Source organism: Orcinus orca, chromosome 11 (assembly GCF_937001465.1).
Source record: "Orcinus orca chromosome 11, mOrcOrc1.1, whole genome shotgun sequence".
Classification (NCBI taxonomy): domain Eukaryota; kingdom Metazoa; phylum Chordata; class Mammalia; order Artiodactyla; family Delphinidae; genus Orcinus; species Orcinus orca.
The window spans coordinates 9663238-9680141 of NC_064569.1; the positions used below are offsets into that span (position 1 = coordinate 9663238).

A 16904-nucleotide genomic window follows, 5' to 3' on the forward strand; every position below is an offset into this window, starting at 1 on the left:
TTTAAAAATATATGTCTCTTAAATCATGTAGAAAACAAAGTGGAGTTTCATACCATTGTTATAATAATGCTAGCTTTTATAATTTTCTGTGTATTTACCTTTACTGAGATATTTATTTATTCATATAGTTCCAAGTTACTGTCTAGTATCCTTTCATTTCAACCTGCAGGACTTCTTTTAGCCTTTCTTGCAGGGAAGGTCTAGTGGTAATGAATTCCCTCAGCTTTTGTTTATCTGGGAATATCTTAATTTCTCCCTCACTTTTGAAAGATATCTTTGCTGCAAATAGGATTCTTGGTTGACAGTTTTGAATATAAAAGCACTTTAAATATATCAGCCTACTGCCTTCTAGCCTGTGAAGTTTCTGTTCAGAAATCTGCTGATAATCTTATAGAGGATTCCTTGAATGGAATGAGTTGCTTTTCCCTTGCTGCTTTCAAAATTCTCTCTTTGTCTTTGACTTTTGACAGTTTGATTATACAGATCTTACTCAATTTATAATGGGGTTATTTTCCTATAAACCTAGCATAAGTTGAAAATATCACAAATTCATTTAATATACCCAACCTACCAAATACCATAGCTTAGCCTAGCATACCTTAAACATGCTCAGAACACTTACATTAGCCTACAGTTGGGCAAAGTCATCTAACCCAAAGCCTATTTTATAATAAAGTGTTGAATATTTCATGTAGTTTATTGAATACTTTTCTGAAAGTGAAAAACAGAATGGCTGTATGGGTACAGAATGGATGTAAGTATACCATTTTGATCACATGGCTGACTTGGAGCTGTGGCTCACTGCTGGTGCCCAGCATCTTGAGAGAGTATCATACTGAATATCACTAGCCTGAGAAAAGATCAAAGTTCAAAATATGGTTTCTACTGAATGTGTATTGCTTCTGCACCACCGTAAAGTCAAAAAATCAAGTTGAACCATCGTAAGTTGTGGACCATCTATAATGTGTCCTGGTATGGATCTCTTTAAGTTCATCCTACTTAGCGTTCGTTGGGCTTCTTGGATATATATATTCATGCCTTTCATCAAATTTGGGAAGTTTTCAGCCAATATTTCTTCAAATATTTTCTCTGCCTTTTTCAAGAGAAAAGGCCTTTCGGGACTCCTGCAGTATGTTTGTTGTTCTGCTTGATGGTGTCCCACAGGTCCCTTAGGTTCTTTTTACTTTTCTTCAATCTTATTTCTTTCCGTTCCTCAGACTTGGCAATTTCCATTGTCCTACTTCTAGTTCACTGATTCTTTTGCCTGCTCAAATCTGCCTTTGAATCCCTCTAGTGAAATTTTCATTTCAGTTATAGTTTTCAGCTCCAAAATTTTTTGTTTCTTTCTTTTTCGGTTTTCTATCTCTCGAGATATCTCCATTTTGTTTACACCTCATTATTCTTGACTTTAATACTTTGAGCATCTTTAAGACAGTTTAAAAATCTTTGTGTAGTAGATCTGCCATCAGATCCTTTTCTGTTTCTGTTGTTTGGGACAGTACCTTGGAATGCTTTTCTGTTTCTTGTGGGTTTTGTGATTTTTTGTTGAAAACTGGACATTGAATTTAACAGTGAGGTAACTCCAGAAATCAGCTTCTTCTTCTCCAGGGTTTACTGGCTTTTGTTTTTGTTTTCTGCTTTTGTTTGATTGTTGTAGGCTATCTCTCTGCTGAGGATTAGGGCTTCCCAGATCTTTTCTGAGCCTGTACCTTTCCTGGGCACACACAGTGACTTTCTGATTTCCCCCAAATATGTGGCTGCTTTTGAATGTTCTCATGTTCAATGTCTAGCTCCAAGAGGGGAAAAAGAGAAAAACGAAAGGGAAGAAAAAAAGTACCAGTCCTTTAGGTCCCCTGGAAGTCACTTCAGCTGGAGAGTGAGGGGCCTGCAATAATGGAGGATGTGCAACAACAGTGGCCACTGCCTCCATGTCTGTACCATTGTGATCAGAAGAACCAATCAGTGGTCAGAATACAGACCCCTGATGTTTGAAGGATAGGGTCCTTTTTGCCCACCCTGGCTCCTGAAAGCTGTGTGTAAGTTGCTCACAGCTGCCTGCCACAGGGGTTGGGGGATGGATAGGTGCTGCTGTGCTAAGAGCTGAAAGTGACTGAAATTAACCACAGTTTACCATCCAGGCCTTCCCCTGGAAGTTGAAGCCTTCCTTAGACTACAGAGCTCCAAAGTATAATGGTTACATCAGACAGATTCTGCCTGTGCAATTGTTGTTTAGGTGAGGAGACAGATTCCTGGTGCTTCCCATTCTACCATTTTCCCTGAATGCTCTCTGTGTTTCGTTTTTAAAGGAACTACCATACTGCCTTCCGCAGTGGGTGCGCCATTTTACATTCTCACCAGCAATGCATAAAGGTTTCAGATTCGCCACATCTCACCAGTACGTATTATTTTCTATTTGGGTAATAGCCACTTTATTGGTTAAAAGTGGTATCTCATTGTGGTGTGTGTTTCTTTTGTTTGTTGAGGGATTTTTTTGCATTGCCCTAAGGATTAGTGATGTTGAGCATCTTTAAGGTGTTTGTTGACTTCTTTGCATCTTTGGAGAAACGTCTACTTAAGTCCTTCGCCCATTTTTGAATTGGGCTTCTGTTGTTCTATTTCATTTTAGTCCCTATTTATATCTGCGTTCTTTGTATTTAACTCCCGCTTCTTCTAGTAATCTGCTTGAGGTGTAGGATCACTTCTTTATTATTTTCTACAGTGCTGGTATATAGAAGGAGGTGCTAGCAAATATTCATATATGGTAGGGTTGGCCAGTCATACAGCCAGATTTGAAACCCTGCTTATTTGATTGTGGCAAGAGTTGGTAGTTGGGGACCTGGGGACATTGAGAAAATTAACATGAATTGAGTACCTACTCTGTGCCAGATACTCTGCCAGGCATAACTTGATATAATTCTCACAGTACTCCTTTAATGTGCATAGTATTTAATTTATTGATGAAGGGTTTGAGTTCAGGGAAGTTAAGTGACTACCCTCACATGACACAAGTGGTAAATGGCAATCCCTGGATTCAAATTCCCAGGTCTATTTGACTCCAGAGCTTGTACTTTTTTTCATTATGTCATGCTGCCTCCCTTCCCTGGCCTGAAAGTTCAACAGAAAAGCAAGGCTTTGAGGAACTACTGAAGCAAGATGATGAGTTGAACCTTTTGCTTAACTCTTTGGGAGGAGATTTTAAAAACCTAAGTTCATAACGGTGGATAGGGTTCCTTGAGGATAGTGAGGTGTCTCATTTGTGGTTACTGATCATTTTTGTAAAAGCTGTATCTACTTTTGGTTGTTGACATCCGCTGTTCTTGTTTCTTTGGTACCATAAACCAGGGCCGTTGACCATGGACCAATGGGTGCCTGAACCTAGAGGGATGAAATGCTTTCTGTAACCTACCATAGATTCCCTCCAAGCCTGAGTGCCCCTTTACCTCCTGAGTCTTAAGAAAGGCAAGATTAAAGGGAACAGATATTTATCAGGATCCTGTATGCTAGGCAAACCCTAAAAGGGAGGTGATTATTATCCCAGTTTTACATGAGAAAACTGAGGCTCAGAGGTATAAGGTAAATTGTCCAAATTCACACAGCTCAAATAATAATGGGGCTCAAATCACATTTTCCCATGTTCTCTGTCTTAGTCCATTTGGGCTTCTGTAACAAAATACCACAGATTGGATGTCTTCAAACAACGGAAATTTATTTCTCACAGTTGCGGAGGCTAGGAAGTCCAAGATCAAGGTGCTGGCAGATAGATTCAGTGTCTGGTGAGGGACCACTTCCTGATTCACAGACAGCAGTCTTTTTGCTGTGTCCTACATGGTGGACAGGCCAATTGAACCCTCTGGGGTTTCTTTTATAAGGACACTGATCCCATTCATGATGGCTCTACCCTCATGACCTAATCACCTCCCAAAGGCCCTGCCTCCTTATACTATCACATTAGGTTTCAGCATATGACTTCTGGGGGGGACACAGACATTCAGTCTTTAGCACTACCTCAGTGAGGAAGTTCTCCTTTCTTGGCCCTCTGGTAGGTATTGGAAACCGTTAGGAGGGAGATCCTGGGAGCATTGTTTCTCTCCACACCAAACATTGTGATAGGTTGGTTGTTATTCTAGGGCTGTCTATACTTGCAGTCTGTTCTGCCACATAGATTAACCAAAACAATGATGGTAGCCATTCTGGGTGGCTGCTTCTCCTGGGTGAGATTGGTGTGCCTCTGAGGTGACTGAATGGAGATAAAAGTTCCTAAGGGAACCAGTCATGGAGGGCACCCTTTTTCTGAATACCCCAAAGGAACTGATCACTAACACACATCATAAGGTCCTGTCCAAGTGGGTCAGGTGTTTTTAGACTTTTCCCTTTCTTTAAGGGAAGGTGAGAGAGTGCCTTTGAGAACTAGAGTTCATATTAGGTAAATAATACACATGGTTTATGTGCTTTTGACTTTGAAATATACTGTGACCAGCAGAGTCAAAAATCCCTTATTAGTTTGGGGGGGAGATTTCTTTTTTAATTATCTGTTGCCTAATTGTACCTTCACAGTAACTTTTGTCAAAGTTACATACATTCTGCTTTCTGGATTCTGTAAGAGGAAATGGAGCTTGTTATACTGTTATCCAGATGTGAGCCCATTACTCACAGTACTCATTTCCAGTCCTGGAAGCAGCTAAGCGTCTAAAAGTTAAGGAATTCAGTTTGATAATAGCAGAGGTTAATACCCATATGGCTCTGTACGATACTTTAGAAAAACTTTTTTTTTTCCTACCTGACATTTCAGAAAGAAAAAGATTGCTCAGCAAAATATTTTCCAAATTTCTAACCTGATGATTTTTCCACTCAACACTTTACACAAAGAGCTAGGTACAGATGGCAATTTGCTGGGTCTGTGTAATATTCAGGCCTGGTCCTCACCCATTCCCTAGAGCCCACTCCATTCCTGTATAAACAAAGTGGTTTCAACAAGGCCTTAGGAAATGTCTCCAGTGTTTACCATTTGCAAATATGGAATCTATTAAATCATGTTTTTAACTCAATAAACATCTACTTTGCATGCATCACTGTTTTAAGCTAAAGAAGAATTAGAAAACGGAGGGTAATGGCCCTGTTCCCTAGCACAATAAAGAAAACGTAATTTAGAAACTTTTATTTAACATGAAGAACTAACCATAGATATGTAGAAGAACGGAGTATTAGGGATGAAGTGTCGTGATCTTTAATTTTTTTCATATTGCTCAGGAAAAGAAAAAAACAAAGACGAAGTAGATATGGTAAAATGTCAGTTGCTGATTCTAGATGGTATCTGGGTATATATTTTTTTCTTTTCTGTATGTTTGAAAATTTATGTAATGTAAAAAAAGAAAAAAAACTTAACCATAAAGACCATTTATAAAACTATACAAAAGATAATTTCAAGGGGATACAGGGTTCATTCTCTGTTACCTAAGCTAAGGGTTTAGGTTATTATTAGAGTTGGTAAGTAAGAATTGAAACCGAGGTGTAAGCCTAGAGGCCCTCAGAGGCCAGGCTGGTAATGGGAATGAGTGAAGCTGGCTGTCCATGTTCAGGTAGGGGTTGAGAGAGCAGGAGAGCACACGCCTCATTTAAAGCATCTACAATTAAAAAAAAAAAAAAAATTTAATGTGCATTCAGAATAAAAACAATTCGGAGGCCTGGCAGCATGTGGTCTTCTGAAAATGAAAATAATTACCACCTCTAAATTTACCCAGCTTTCTGTCCTCCCTGTTCCTTTTATCAGAAGATATAGGAGTGGGTCAGTCATCAAAATGGGGGAGACGGGGTTCCTGACACTTGAGAGTGATGGGAAAACTTTGTACTTGTTGCCTGTAGTATTGGCCTGTCTTGCCATAGCTCTGTAGCTTCAGGAGTAGAAAAAGTGGCCCGTCTTTTTCTCTCTGTCTTGCTCCTTCCGTGTTCTAGAGCAGGATTTGTGGCAGATTTTCAGAGATTCCTGTGAGTCTAAGGAGCACATTCTGATGATAGACCCACGTACCTGGGCTTTGTTTTTAGGTGATTTGGGGGAGGGTGCAATTGTGCTTTAAGAGGGTGATTGGAAGTGTAATTTCTTTGACTTTGGAGTTGGCTGGGCAGCTTGATTTGAACACCGTAGTGTGCCTTCTAGACTTGGCAACTTTCCCCCCACTTCCCCCACCTTTTTTTGTTTTAAGAGGAAGAGTCAGGGTTTTGGTTTGAGAGCTAACGCTGGGTTTGGGGCCCTCTGCTTCAGGCCTCTGGTGACCTGGGCTGGCCCTGCAGCTTTCCGCCTTGCCGCTCTTCAGTGCAGCCTCTGGAAATCTTCCTCACTCACCTGGGAGGAGCAGATGCGGACTGAGACCACGCCTCCCTCCGAAGTATATGTGGAGAAGACAGAGTAGGGACCCCGAGAAGCCTTTTTTCCTCCTAAAGTCTCCCTCAGCTCACTCTTCCCTTGGAATTCTAGCAACAGAGCTGCATCCTCTTAGCCTAGTTGGAGAACCTTTTATGTACCAGGTGCTGTAATGCACGGGATAAAAAGTAAAACATGGTCCCTGTTCTCCAGCAGCTCACAGTTTGTTAGGCTTTTAATCACCTTGGAGAAGATACTGTTTGAAGGTACATCCAGCCATATAGGCCCTGGTGAGCATGAAAGATAGGGAACTGGTTTTGACGGACAGAGTTGGGGATACTTGGGGTGGGGAAGGGGAGAGAACACCCAAGAGGACATCACTGATAGATGAGAAGGACCTTGGCTGCTTTTTGTTAAAATGACTTTATTTATGTGAACATTTTGGAAAGGGAAATACATTCATATGGTTTTAAAAATGTTAAAAGTATACTCTGAAATTCTCCTTCCCTACCCTTGTTCTCCAACTGTCTCGTTCTTGGAGTCATTCCAGAGTTTCTTTATGACAATGCAAGTAAATATGAATATATGTTTTTATTTACTTGTACCCCTCCCCAATTTTTACACAGTGGTAGCACACTCCATACACTATTCTATATACCTTTCTTTTATTTTTAATAAATTTATTTGTTTATTTTTGGCTGCATTGGGTCTTCGTTGCTGCACACAGGCTTTCTCTACTTGCGGCGAGCAGGGGCTACTCTTCGTTGTGGTACGCGGGCTTCTCATTGTGGTGGCTTCTGTTGTTGTGGAGCACGGGCTCTAGGCGTGCAGGCTTCAGTAGTTGTGGTGTGAGGGCTCAGAAGTTGTGGCTCGCGGGCTCTAGCGCGCAGGCTCAGTAGTTGTGGCGCATGGGCTTAGTTTCTCCGCGGCATGTGGGAACTTCCCGGACCAGGGCTCGAACCTGTGTGCCCTGCATTGGCAGGCAGATTCTTAACCACTGCGCCACCAGGGAAGTCTATGCCTTCCTTTTATTACTTAATATCTTAGGGAGATTCTTCCATGTGAGTATGTACCTTCCTCATTCTTTTCTGTGGTCACATAATTCCGTTTATGGATGTTCCTTGATTAATTAGCAAGCTCCCTACTGATGGATACTGAGGTGTTTTCTTAGCTTCTACTATTACAGTCACTGCTACAGTGAATACTCTTATACATAATTGTATGTCATTTAGCATGTGTGCTAATGTATATATAAATTCCTAGTAGAGAAATTGCTGCACTAGAGGCTTCATGCATTTGTAATTTTGATACCTTTGCCAACTCACCCTCCATGGCAGTAACAACTTACATAAAAATCAGCGATGCCTGTTTCCTTATAGTTCCACCTGGAGAGTTTTTATCACACTCTTGGATTTTTACCTATTTGATAGGTGTAATATGGGCTTGAGGTGAAGCTTTAATTTCTATTTTTCTTATTATGAGTGAGGTTCTGCATCTTAGAGTTGAGGCCTTGGTATTTACTTTTCTGTGAAACGCCATTCACATCCTCTGTCTGTCTTTCTTTTGCTGATTTTTTTCTTGCCCATTTCTAGGAGCTCTTTATCCAATAGGAAGCTTACCCTTTGTGATATGAGTAGCAGTGGGTTTTTTTGTTTGTTTGTTGTTGTTGTTTTTAACTTATAATGTTTTTGCCATGAGGAATCTTGTTTCTATCTTGCTGGATATATCAGTGTTTCCTTTATGGCCTTTGCGTTATCCTGGCCCACTGTTGGTGGCACAGAATCATTCGTTCCTCTTCCCACATTGCCTCCTCACTCTTTTTTTTTTTTTTTTTTTTTTGTCTGTGCTGCACGGCTTGCAGGATCTCAGTTCCTGGACCAGGGGTTGAACCCGGGCCACAGCAGTGAAAGCACCAAATCCTAAGCACTAGACTAGCAGAGAACTCCCCGTTCTCACTCTTCTTCTACTTCAGTCCTCGATTGACAGCAAAAAGCTGTTCCTTTCTTCCGAAGGCTGCACTGTGTTCTTTGTCAGTAGTAGGGTAGCCCTTGATAATTTGGTTAGGAGATTTTGGTGGTCTGAAAAGCCCCCCATTTGCTAGGTTACGGGCACTCTAGAAAACAGTTTGACCGTTTCTCATAAAACTAAACACGCAGTTGTCATGCGACCCAGCAATTGCACTGTTGGGCATTTATCCCAGAGAAAGGAAAACTTACGTTTACGCAAAAACCTGTACGACAGCTGTATAGCAGCTTCGTTTGTCATGTCGCCAAACTGGAAACAACCCAAATGGCCTTCAGTGGGTGAATGGTTAACCAAACTCTGGGATGTACATACTGTGGGATACTACTTAGAAATAAAAGGAACAAACTACTGATACATGCAACAACTTAGAGGAATCTCTAAGGTATTGGGTAACATCTTACGGAAAAACCCGATGAACTTTTTGGCCAACCCAATATTATGTTGGGTGAAAAAAATCCCAAAAGGTTTACATGTTAGATTATTCCATTTTTGAACATTTTTGAAATGACAAAATTTTATTGATTTATTTATTTAACTCTTTTATTCTTTTTTGTTTTTAATTAAATTTATTTATTTTATTTTTGGCTGCATTGGGTCTTCATTGCTGCCCACGGGCTTTCTCTAGTTGCGGCGAGCAGGGGCTACTCTTTGTTGTGGTATGCATGCTTCTCATTGCGGTGGCTTCACTTGTTGTGGAGCACGGGCTCTAGGTGCGTGGGCTTTGGTAGCTGTGGCTCGTGGGCTCCAGAGCACAGGCTCAGTAGTTGTGGTGCACGGGCTTAGTTGCTTCGCGGCATGTGGGATCTTCCTGGACCAGGGCTTGAACCCGTGTCCCCTGCACTGGCAGGCGGATTCTTAACCACTGTGCCACCAGGGAAGCCCCTGAAATGACAAAATTTTAGAAATGGTGAACAGATTAGTGGAGGATTGGGGAAGGCATCCCAAGACAGACTTTGATGTGGGCGAGTTCATCCTGATGGTGTGCAGCGCACGTGCTGTCGTGTTTATTTCAGAGGACCTGTGTTGTGCCATTGGCTCTGGTGTGAGGTTACTGCTCTCAGCGGGGTGGGGAGTGCCTGAGAGCCCCAGGGCCCTGCTAGGGATTCTCTGAAGTCAGAACTATTTTCACAGTAATACTTAGACATTTGCTAATTACTCTCACTCTCTTACAAGTGTAAAGTGGAGTTTTTCAGAGGCTACATGATGTGAAATAGCAACAGATTAAATGCAGAAGCAAGTCTGAGAATCCAGCTGTTTTCTATGAAGCCAAGACATTTAAAAGACTTACAAAAATGTAAACGAGTGCCACTCTTCTCACTTTTTTGTTTTGGGGAGTAGAGTTATTTTCTTTAAAATATGTTATTTATGTTAACATGTAATGGGATTATTAATTTTTAAAATGACTTAATAAATATTCAAGAATTTTCTGTTTTAATTTTTAACAGATGAATATTGATTTAAACTACATACACAGGTGCTCTTTGGGGGTCCTCAGTAATTTCTGAGAGGGTAAAGGGGTCCTGACACCAGAAAGTTTGTGAACCTTCAGGGTGACAGTAAGCACTTGACCAGAAGTCAGGAGGCTTGAGTTCTAGTCAGGACTTTGCTGTGTGACCCTGAGCACGTCATTTAGCCTCTTCCACTGGTATTTCATCTTTTGTAAATGCTAATAATTATCCGGTTCTACACACCTTAAAGAAAGGGAAGATAATTCTGTGTGAAAGGCTCTGAAAATATAACGTCCTGTTCAAATTTAAGGGAATTTAATAGTTACACAACTAAACTGATGTTGAAAGAAAATGTAAAGGTTGAGGCTTATGGTATGTTAGTGGACATCCTGTTCACCTTTTAAATGTTTTCCTTTTTGCATCTCCTCCTAACAGTTTCCATATATATATATACACTCTTTGTTTCTCAGACAACCATTTTAATTAGTTAAAGGAATTAAGTAGGTGCATCTTCCAGATTTTTCAGTCAAGAGGGGGTTTATACTCCTGATGCTTTAAAGTAGTGCTGTAAGGTCAGGTGCTCTGTCTTGGAGAAATCACTTATTATGTGACTTTAGGAAAGTTACTTAACCTCGCGGCGTCTTGGGTTTCTCGCCTATAAAACGGGGCTAATAATAATTTACTTTCCTGAGCGATTATATGAAAAGTGAGGCACAGGAGGCACTGTGCCAAGTGCTTGGCACTTAGGATGCTCCGTAAATGATAGTTGCTGTGATTGTCACAGGTATATGACAAAAGATGCAAGATTAAATTTAAGCCTCTCACCCTGCCTTCAGTGAACTTGTTATTAAGCTACTTTATTCACAAGCTTATTAGTAATTTCCATCTCATTTGGTTTTATTCTTTTTTTGCTTCCAAGGGCTGTTGAGCGGCCAGACTTCTCCAACAAACACCAGACTGGAGAAGTTGGATTCTCAGCAGGTGCTGCAGCTCTGCCTACGTTATCAGGATCACCTCCGTCAGTGCGCAGAGGCTGTTGCTTTTGATCAGAACGCTTTGGTCAAACGAATCAAAGAGGTAACTTATTGTGAGAAAATATCATGGCTGACCCAATCTTGTGCCTCCCTGTGACTCCTGAGTCCTTTTCTCCTGGGGTGTAGAGCCTATGATCCCAACTTTCTGGGAAATAGTCATTTTCTATCTAAACGTCTTGACATCTGTCCCCATTGCTTTGAGAAGATTGTCTTTCCCAGCAGTGGAATGTGATGGTGGAAAAGAGTGGTCCATGGAGTAGACTAATCTGGAGTTTGAATCCTGGTTCACCACTTATTTGCTTGGGAAAGTTACTTCACTTCTCTTGGTCTCAGTTTTCCTCATCTGAAAAATGGGTCTAACCGTAGTAATCGACCCGCAGGGTCGAGTGAATATTAAATTGCTTAGTAAGTGTTAACTGTTATTAGTATATGTGAAGTCCTGCCATACTGATTTGCTTTGGCTAACATTAATTGATTTCAACCCTTTCCTGCATGTAATTTATATTTTGTTTTCCAGTCGGGTATCAGTTGTTTGAGAGCAGGAGCCCTGACATCTCCCTCAATTATATTTTTCACTGTGTTAGCAGGAAAAGCTCGGTGATTCTTATTGGTTGGATAGAAACAATTATGCCTACTAAACCCACAGGGTTTTTTTGAGGAAAGACACAAGATAATTCATGTGAAAGTACTTAGTAAATGAAAGAGTGTGGTACACATGTTGAGTAATTATGAATAACAGAAAGTAGGTACTCTTTTAAGCATTTAAATATATCACTGATTGGGCCACTGCATGGCACAGCTCTGGGAGCACCAAGGTATAAGTAAATACGTTTTCCAAAGTTTTCAATCAAGAAGGGATTTCTGTTCTGTTACCTTGAAGTAATGTCATAAAAAGAAAAGGTCAGGAGCTGCATCGTGGAGAAACCACTTATGTGAATGGCACTGCCTGGAGTTTAACAAAATAGTCCTGATCATTGACTCTGGAAGAGAAGGTAGACATGAGGAAATACCCAAGGAAAGGGTGGAGAATCACTGCAATTAATGATCAGTTTGTAATCTCAAGGATGTAGTATGTCTATAACTAAGTAGTCATTAGTTATACTGATAGATTTAAATTTGTCAACACCTCCAATATTTTACTACTTACCTTTCATAAAATGTTGTATGCATGTATGCTTCTCTCATGGACTCAATACTTTTATATGGAAAACTATTAAATATGACCTTTTATTTTGGTTGGCATCTCTGTGGCCTTTCAGATACTATATTTATTTTACTACGTTATGATCTGAAGAGCTTAAGTCCCAGACATGACTATGCATTGGATTATATGAATTATTATTATTGGATTTTGTTTCTTTGAATACTGAATTCTCCTCTCCCCCAGTAGGTCTAGGACATGGTCTGCGAATCATTATTTTAATAAACTTACCAAATGATACTAACGCCATTCTCCGTTACCTGGGATTTGGGAACCACTGGTCTAGAGCATTGTTTTCCAAAATAAGTTCCATAAAACTAGTTCCATGTAAAGAAGGTCAGACTTTCTGCATATTTCATAACCACCCTTGGAAAGTCACAATGCATGTTATCTTATTTAAAAGTTCTTAGGAATCTTACAGTAAAGAAAATCAACACTTTTCAAACTTATTTGATTTCGGAACCCTTATCTTAGGTAACATCTATTAACATCTTATAGAAATAGTGCTTTTTAGAGCATCCTTTGGGAAAATGCTTTTGTGGATGTAAGACCTTATCATTTTTGACTCTGCTAGAAATTAATTATGATATTAACTTTCATAAGATTTTAGAATAAATCAGCTTTTTAATGCTTCCTGTCTTCTTTTTGAAAGGTCCTCTACTCCATTCCTGTCATTTCATAGTTAGGAAAGTGTGGTACAGAAAGATTAAGTGACTAATTCATTGCCAAGGAGCTGGGGAAAGTATTTCGTAGCTGATAGTACCAGACAGAGCTCATTATACCACATTTTCAGGACTCCAGAGCAGTGTTTTTTGGCCCTGAATGAGTGTTAGAATCACCTGGGAATTTTTTCCTCCAATATATATGACGGAAAATTTTACACACACACACTGAAGTAGACAGATACCCTTCCTGTCCTCATTGCCCAGCTACTACAGATATCAGCTCGTGAAGACTGCTGTTTCATCCACACCCGACTCCCTCCCTGCCATCTTCCTAACTGGTCTGTGTTGCAGGAAATCTCAGGCGTATCATTTCATTCATGAGTATTTAAGTATGCATCTTTAAAAATAAAGGACTCCTTTAAAAACCTTTTTAATTTGAATTCCTTTTAGACTTAGAGAAAAGTCACAAACATAATTCAGAGAGTTCCTGTATGCTTCTCACACAGCTTCCTCTAAAGTGAGCATCTTACAAAACCTTAGCCCAAAGACAAAACCAGGAAATTAACATTGGTACAATACCATTAACTAAACAGAGACCTTATTTGAATTTCACCAGTTTTTCCACTAATGAAAGACTCCTTCTCAAAAACACAGCCAGAGTGCCCTTATCGTACCTAAAAGATTACCTTAATTCATTCAGTATAGCTGAGATGCTTTGAAGAAAATACTGATGTGTAGATCTCACTCCATAGCAATTAAATGGAAATCTTGGAAGGCTGGGTTGGTGGGAAGGAAGCTGGGCATTGATTGGTGTTCATGAACGTGCTCTAGATCAGGGATCCCCGACCCCCGGGCCCCTGTTGGGAATGGGGCCTCACAGCAGGAGATGAGCGGCAGGAAAGTGAGCGAAGCTTCCTCTGCCAACTCCGCATCGCTCCCCATCGCTCGCATTACGGTCTGAAACATAACCACCTCACCACGGGTCCATGGAAAAATTGTCTTCCACAAAACCGGTCCCTGGTGCCAAAAAGGTTGGGGACCACTGCTCTCGAGGATTCTCACGTGTGACCAGGGTTGAGCACCAGTGCTGTGGAGCATTCATTGAAAACAAAATGGTTGTTTTTTTTTTTTTTGCGGTACGCGGGCCTGTCACCGCTGTGGCCTCTCCCGCTGCGGAGCACAGGCTCCGGACGCGCAGGCTCAGCGGCCATGGCTCACGGGCCCAGCCACTCCGCGGCATGTGGGATCTTCCCGGACAGGGGCACGAACCTGTGTCCCCTGCATCGGAAGGCAGACTCTCAACCACTGCGCCACCAGGGAAGCCCTGAAAACAAAATTTTAAACTGAGTTTAAAATTCTGCTTGAGGAAGCTTGGGATTCACTTTGAGCCATCAGTAGTGACCCAGGATTGTTACCAAACAGAGAACAGCACTCCCGGTATGAGCAGTACCTTGGTAGTTCTCTTAGGGCCGAGGAGGTGAACACTGCTTTAGATTCTTCACTGAAGACCTGTCTTCTCTGTTGGTGCAAACTCCTGAAACATACACAGCCATGTGCGCTCAACTTCAAACCTAAGGGTTGAAATTAGTCACTTCCAAGTGAATAAAGCAGAGGATGTAGTTTTGATCAAACACCAACTCTCTGATATTATTCCAGATGTTTCCTGGAAGTTGAGTTGCAAGTGTGAGGAAGTAACATAATGCTATATGTGTTGAAAAGTCAGGGAACTTAATAACCGTGGAGAATGTGTGTTAGTGGAAGTAGAACCCGGGTCAAACAGAGGCCCAGAAAGCTTCAGCACTTGCGATCACTTACATTTGGATCAAAGGGAAACGTGGCCGTTAACAGTTTCTGATTCGGAGAGAAGAAAATCAAGGAGTTAGCTGAGCTTTCCTACTGCTAAATTTGGATGATGCTTTTGAATAAAAAGTTGATGTTTTACAAATTTCTGTGTAAGAGAGGCGTGGAAGCTAGGGGTGGTCTTCCTTCACACCAGAGTCTTGTACACGGACCACGAGTTTCCTCAGTGGCTTCAGGGTGACCCTCAGCCAACCAGCCAGCATGGCTGAGCAGCTACTGCTGACCAACGTAGTGTGAGGTCCTTTAAGGGTTACAGAGAAACGTGACTGGTCCCTGCTCGCTGAGAGCTTAGTCTGGGCGAGGGCATGAAGGTCCACAGAACAGTAAGGTGAAGGATACAGTGCCATCAGTGGAGAGTGCTCAGTTGTGGTTCCCAGCTGAAGTCCTAGGAGAGTTAAAGATCGGGATATCCTGGGATACAGCGGGTGAGGCTGAAGCCACGTCGTGAAGGACAACCGGGATTTGGAAAACGAATGGCGAGAAAGCGGAGAGCGCGGCTGGCTGCAGGAACAGCTGGGAGTCTCGGAAGAAAATTAAGTTCGGGGCTTCCGGGGACAGTGGAGAAGCTAAGTTTGTTCCAAGAAATTTCTCCATTAAGAGCCACAGATGTTGGAGCTGGAAGGACCTCAGAGACCTTCTGGTCCAGGACCCTCATGACACACAGATGCAGAAATCGAAGCCTGTTAGAGAAAGTAAGCAATTAATCCGTGGTCACAGAGGAAGATAGAGGCTGAAACTATAGAATTAAAAGTGGATGAAAGGGGCTTCCCTGGTGGCGCAGTAGTTGAGAGTCCGCCTGCTGATGCAGGGGACACGGGTTCATGCCCCGGTCCGGGAAGATCCCACATGCCGCAGAGCAGCTGGGCCCGTGAGCCATGGTCGCTGAGCCTGCGCGTCCGGAGCATGTGCTCCGCAACGGGAGAGGCCACAACAGTGAGAGGCCCGCATAACGCAAAAAAAAAAAAAAAAAAAAAAAAGTGGATGAAGGACTTCCCTGGTGGTGCAGTGGTTGAGAGTCCGCCTGCGGATGCGAGGACACAGGTTCGTGCCCCGGTCCGGGAAGATCCCACATGCTGCGGAGCGGCTGGGCCCGTGAGCCATGGCTGCTGAGCCTGTGCGTCCGGAGCCTGTGCTCCGCAACGGGAGAGGCCACAACAGTGAGAGGCCTGCGTACCGCAAAAAAAAAAAAAAGTGGATGAAGATTGGGACTTCCCTGGTGGCACAGTGGTTAAGAATCCGCCTGCCAGTGCAGGGGACACGGGTTTGGGCCCTGGTCCGGGAAGATCCCACATGCCGTGGAGCAACTAAGCCTGTGTGCCACAACTACTGAGCCTGTGCTCTAGAGCCCATGAGCCACAACTACTGAGCCTGTGAGCCACAACTACTGAGCCTGCGAGCCACAACTACTGAAGTCCATGTGCCAAGAGCCTGTGCTCCACAACAGGAGAAGCCACCGCAATGAGAAGCCTGCTCAGTGCAACGAAGAGTAGCTCCCACTCTCTGCACCTAGAGAAAGCCTGCGTACAGCAACAAATACCCAAGGCAGCCAAAAATAAAAATTAATAAATTAATTAATTATTTTTTAAGTGGATGAAGATCAAAGGAGGTTTAGGGTGTTTTTTGCAGGTGGTATATTTGAATGTGCTTCCGGGTTGAGGGGAAGAGATGGAAGAGAAGAGATGGAGGGTGAAGGATAGAAAGGGGATTCTGAGAGTGAGGTCTCTGAGGCAGCAGGAGAGGGGGGACTTAGAGCCCTGAGGGCATTTGTTTTGAGAGAACAGGGAAGCCCTAGGCAGGTTTTTAAGAGGATGCCTGCCACAGACCAGTCACGGCTAGGAGCCTGTGTATTCTCTCTGAAGGAGAGGGGAGGTCGTTTGTTAGAGTGACTGTTGGGTAGTAGTACAGTTGTGAGTACCAGAGCCATTGAAGGCTCAGCTGAGGTGGGAGAACTTGGACCTTGATTTTGTGGGCACTTCTGCATAGTGGTTCTGAGTATGAACGCCAGAGCCTCACTGCCTGAGTTCAGACCCTGGCACTGCCTCTAGCTGTGTGACCTTGAGCAAGTTACTTGATTCTTCTAAGCTTCGGTTCCCTCTTCTGTTACATGGGGGTAAGAATACTAGTCTACTGCAGAAAGGTTCTCGTGAGGGTTAAATGAGTTACTCTATGTAAAGTATGGGACCATGTCTGCCATGTAGTAAACACTATGGTGTTAGCGCTCGTTATTGTTTTAAATAAAAATGATGACTAATAGAAAAAAATAACAACAACAAAAAATAATGACTGATAGGGAAAAGCCTAACCTTATTGCTGTGA

The 16904-nt window shown here is 42.3% G+C and overlaps 1 protein-coding gene across 2 annotated transcripts in view; it reads left to right on the forward strand.

Annotated features, from left to right (window-relative positions):
* BORCS5 (BLOC-1 related complex subunit 5) overlaps positions 1-16904 on the forward strand; it is a 98648-nt gene that overhangs the window by 55210 nt on the left and 26534 nt on the right. For both annotated transcript variants that reach the window (XM_033408106.2, XM_004281140.4), the window contains exon 3: positions 10748-10905. In XM_033408106.2, the coding sequence (XP_033263997.1) occupies positions 10748-10905 (158 nt within the window). The remainder of the gene's footprint in view (positions 1-10747; positions 10906-16904) is intronic.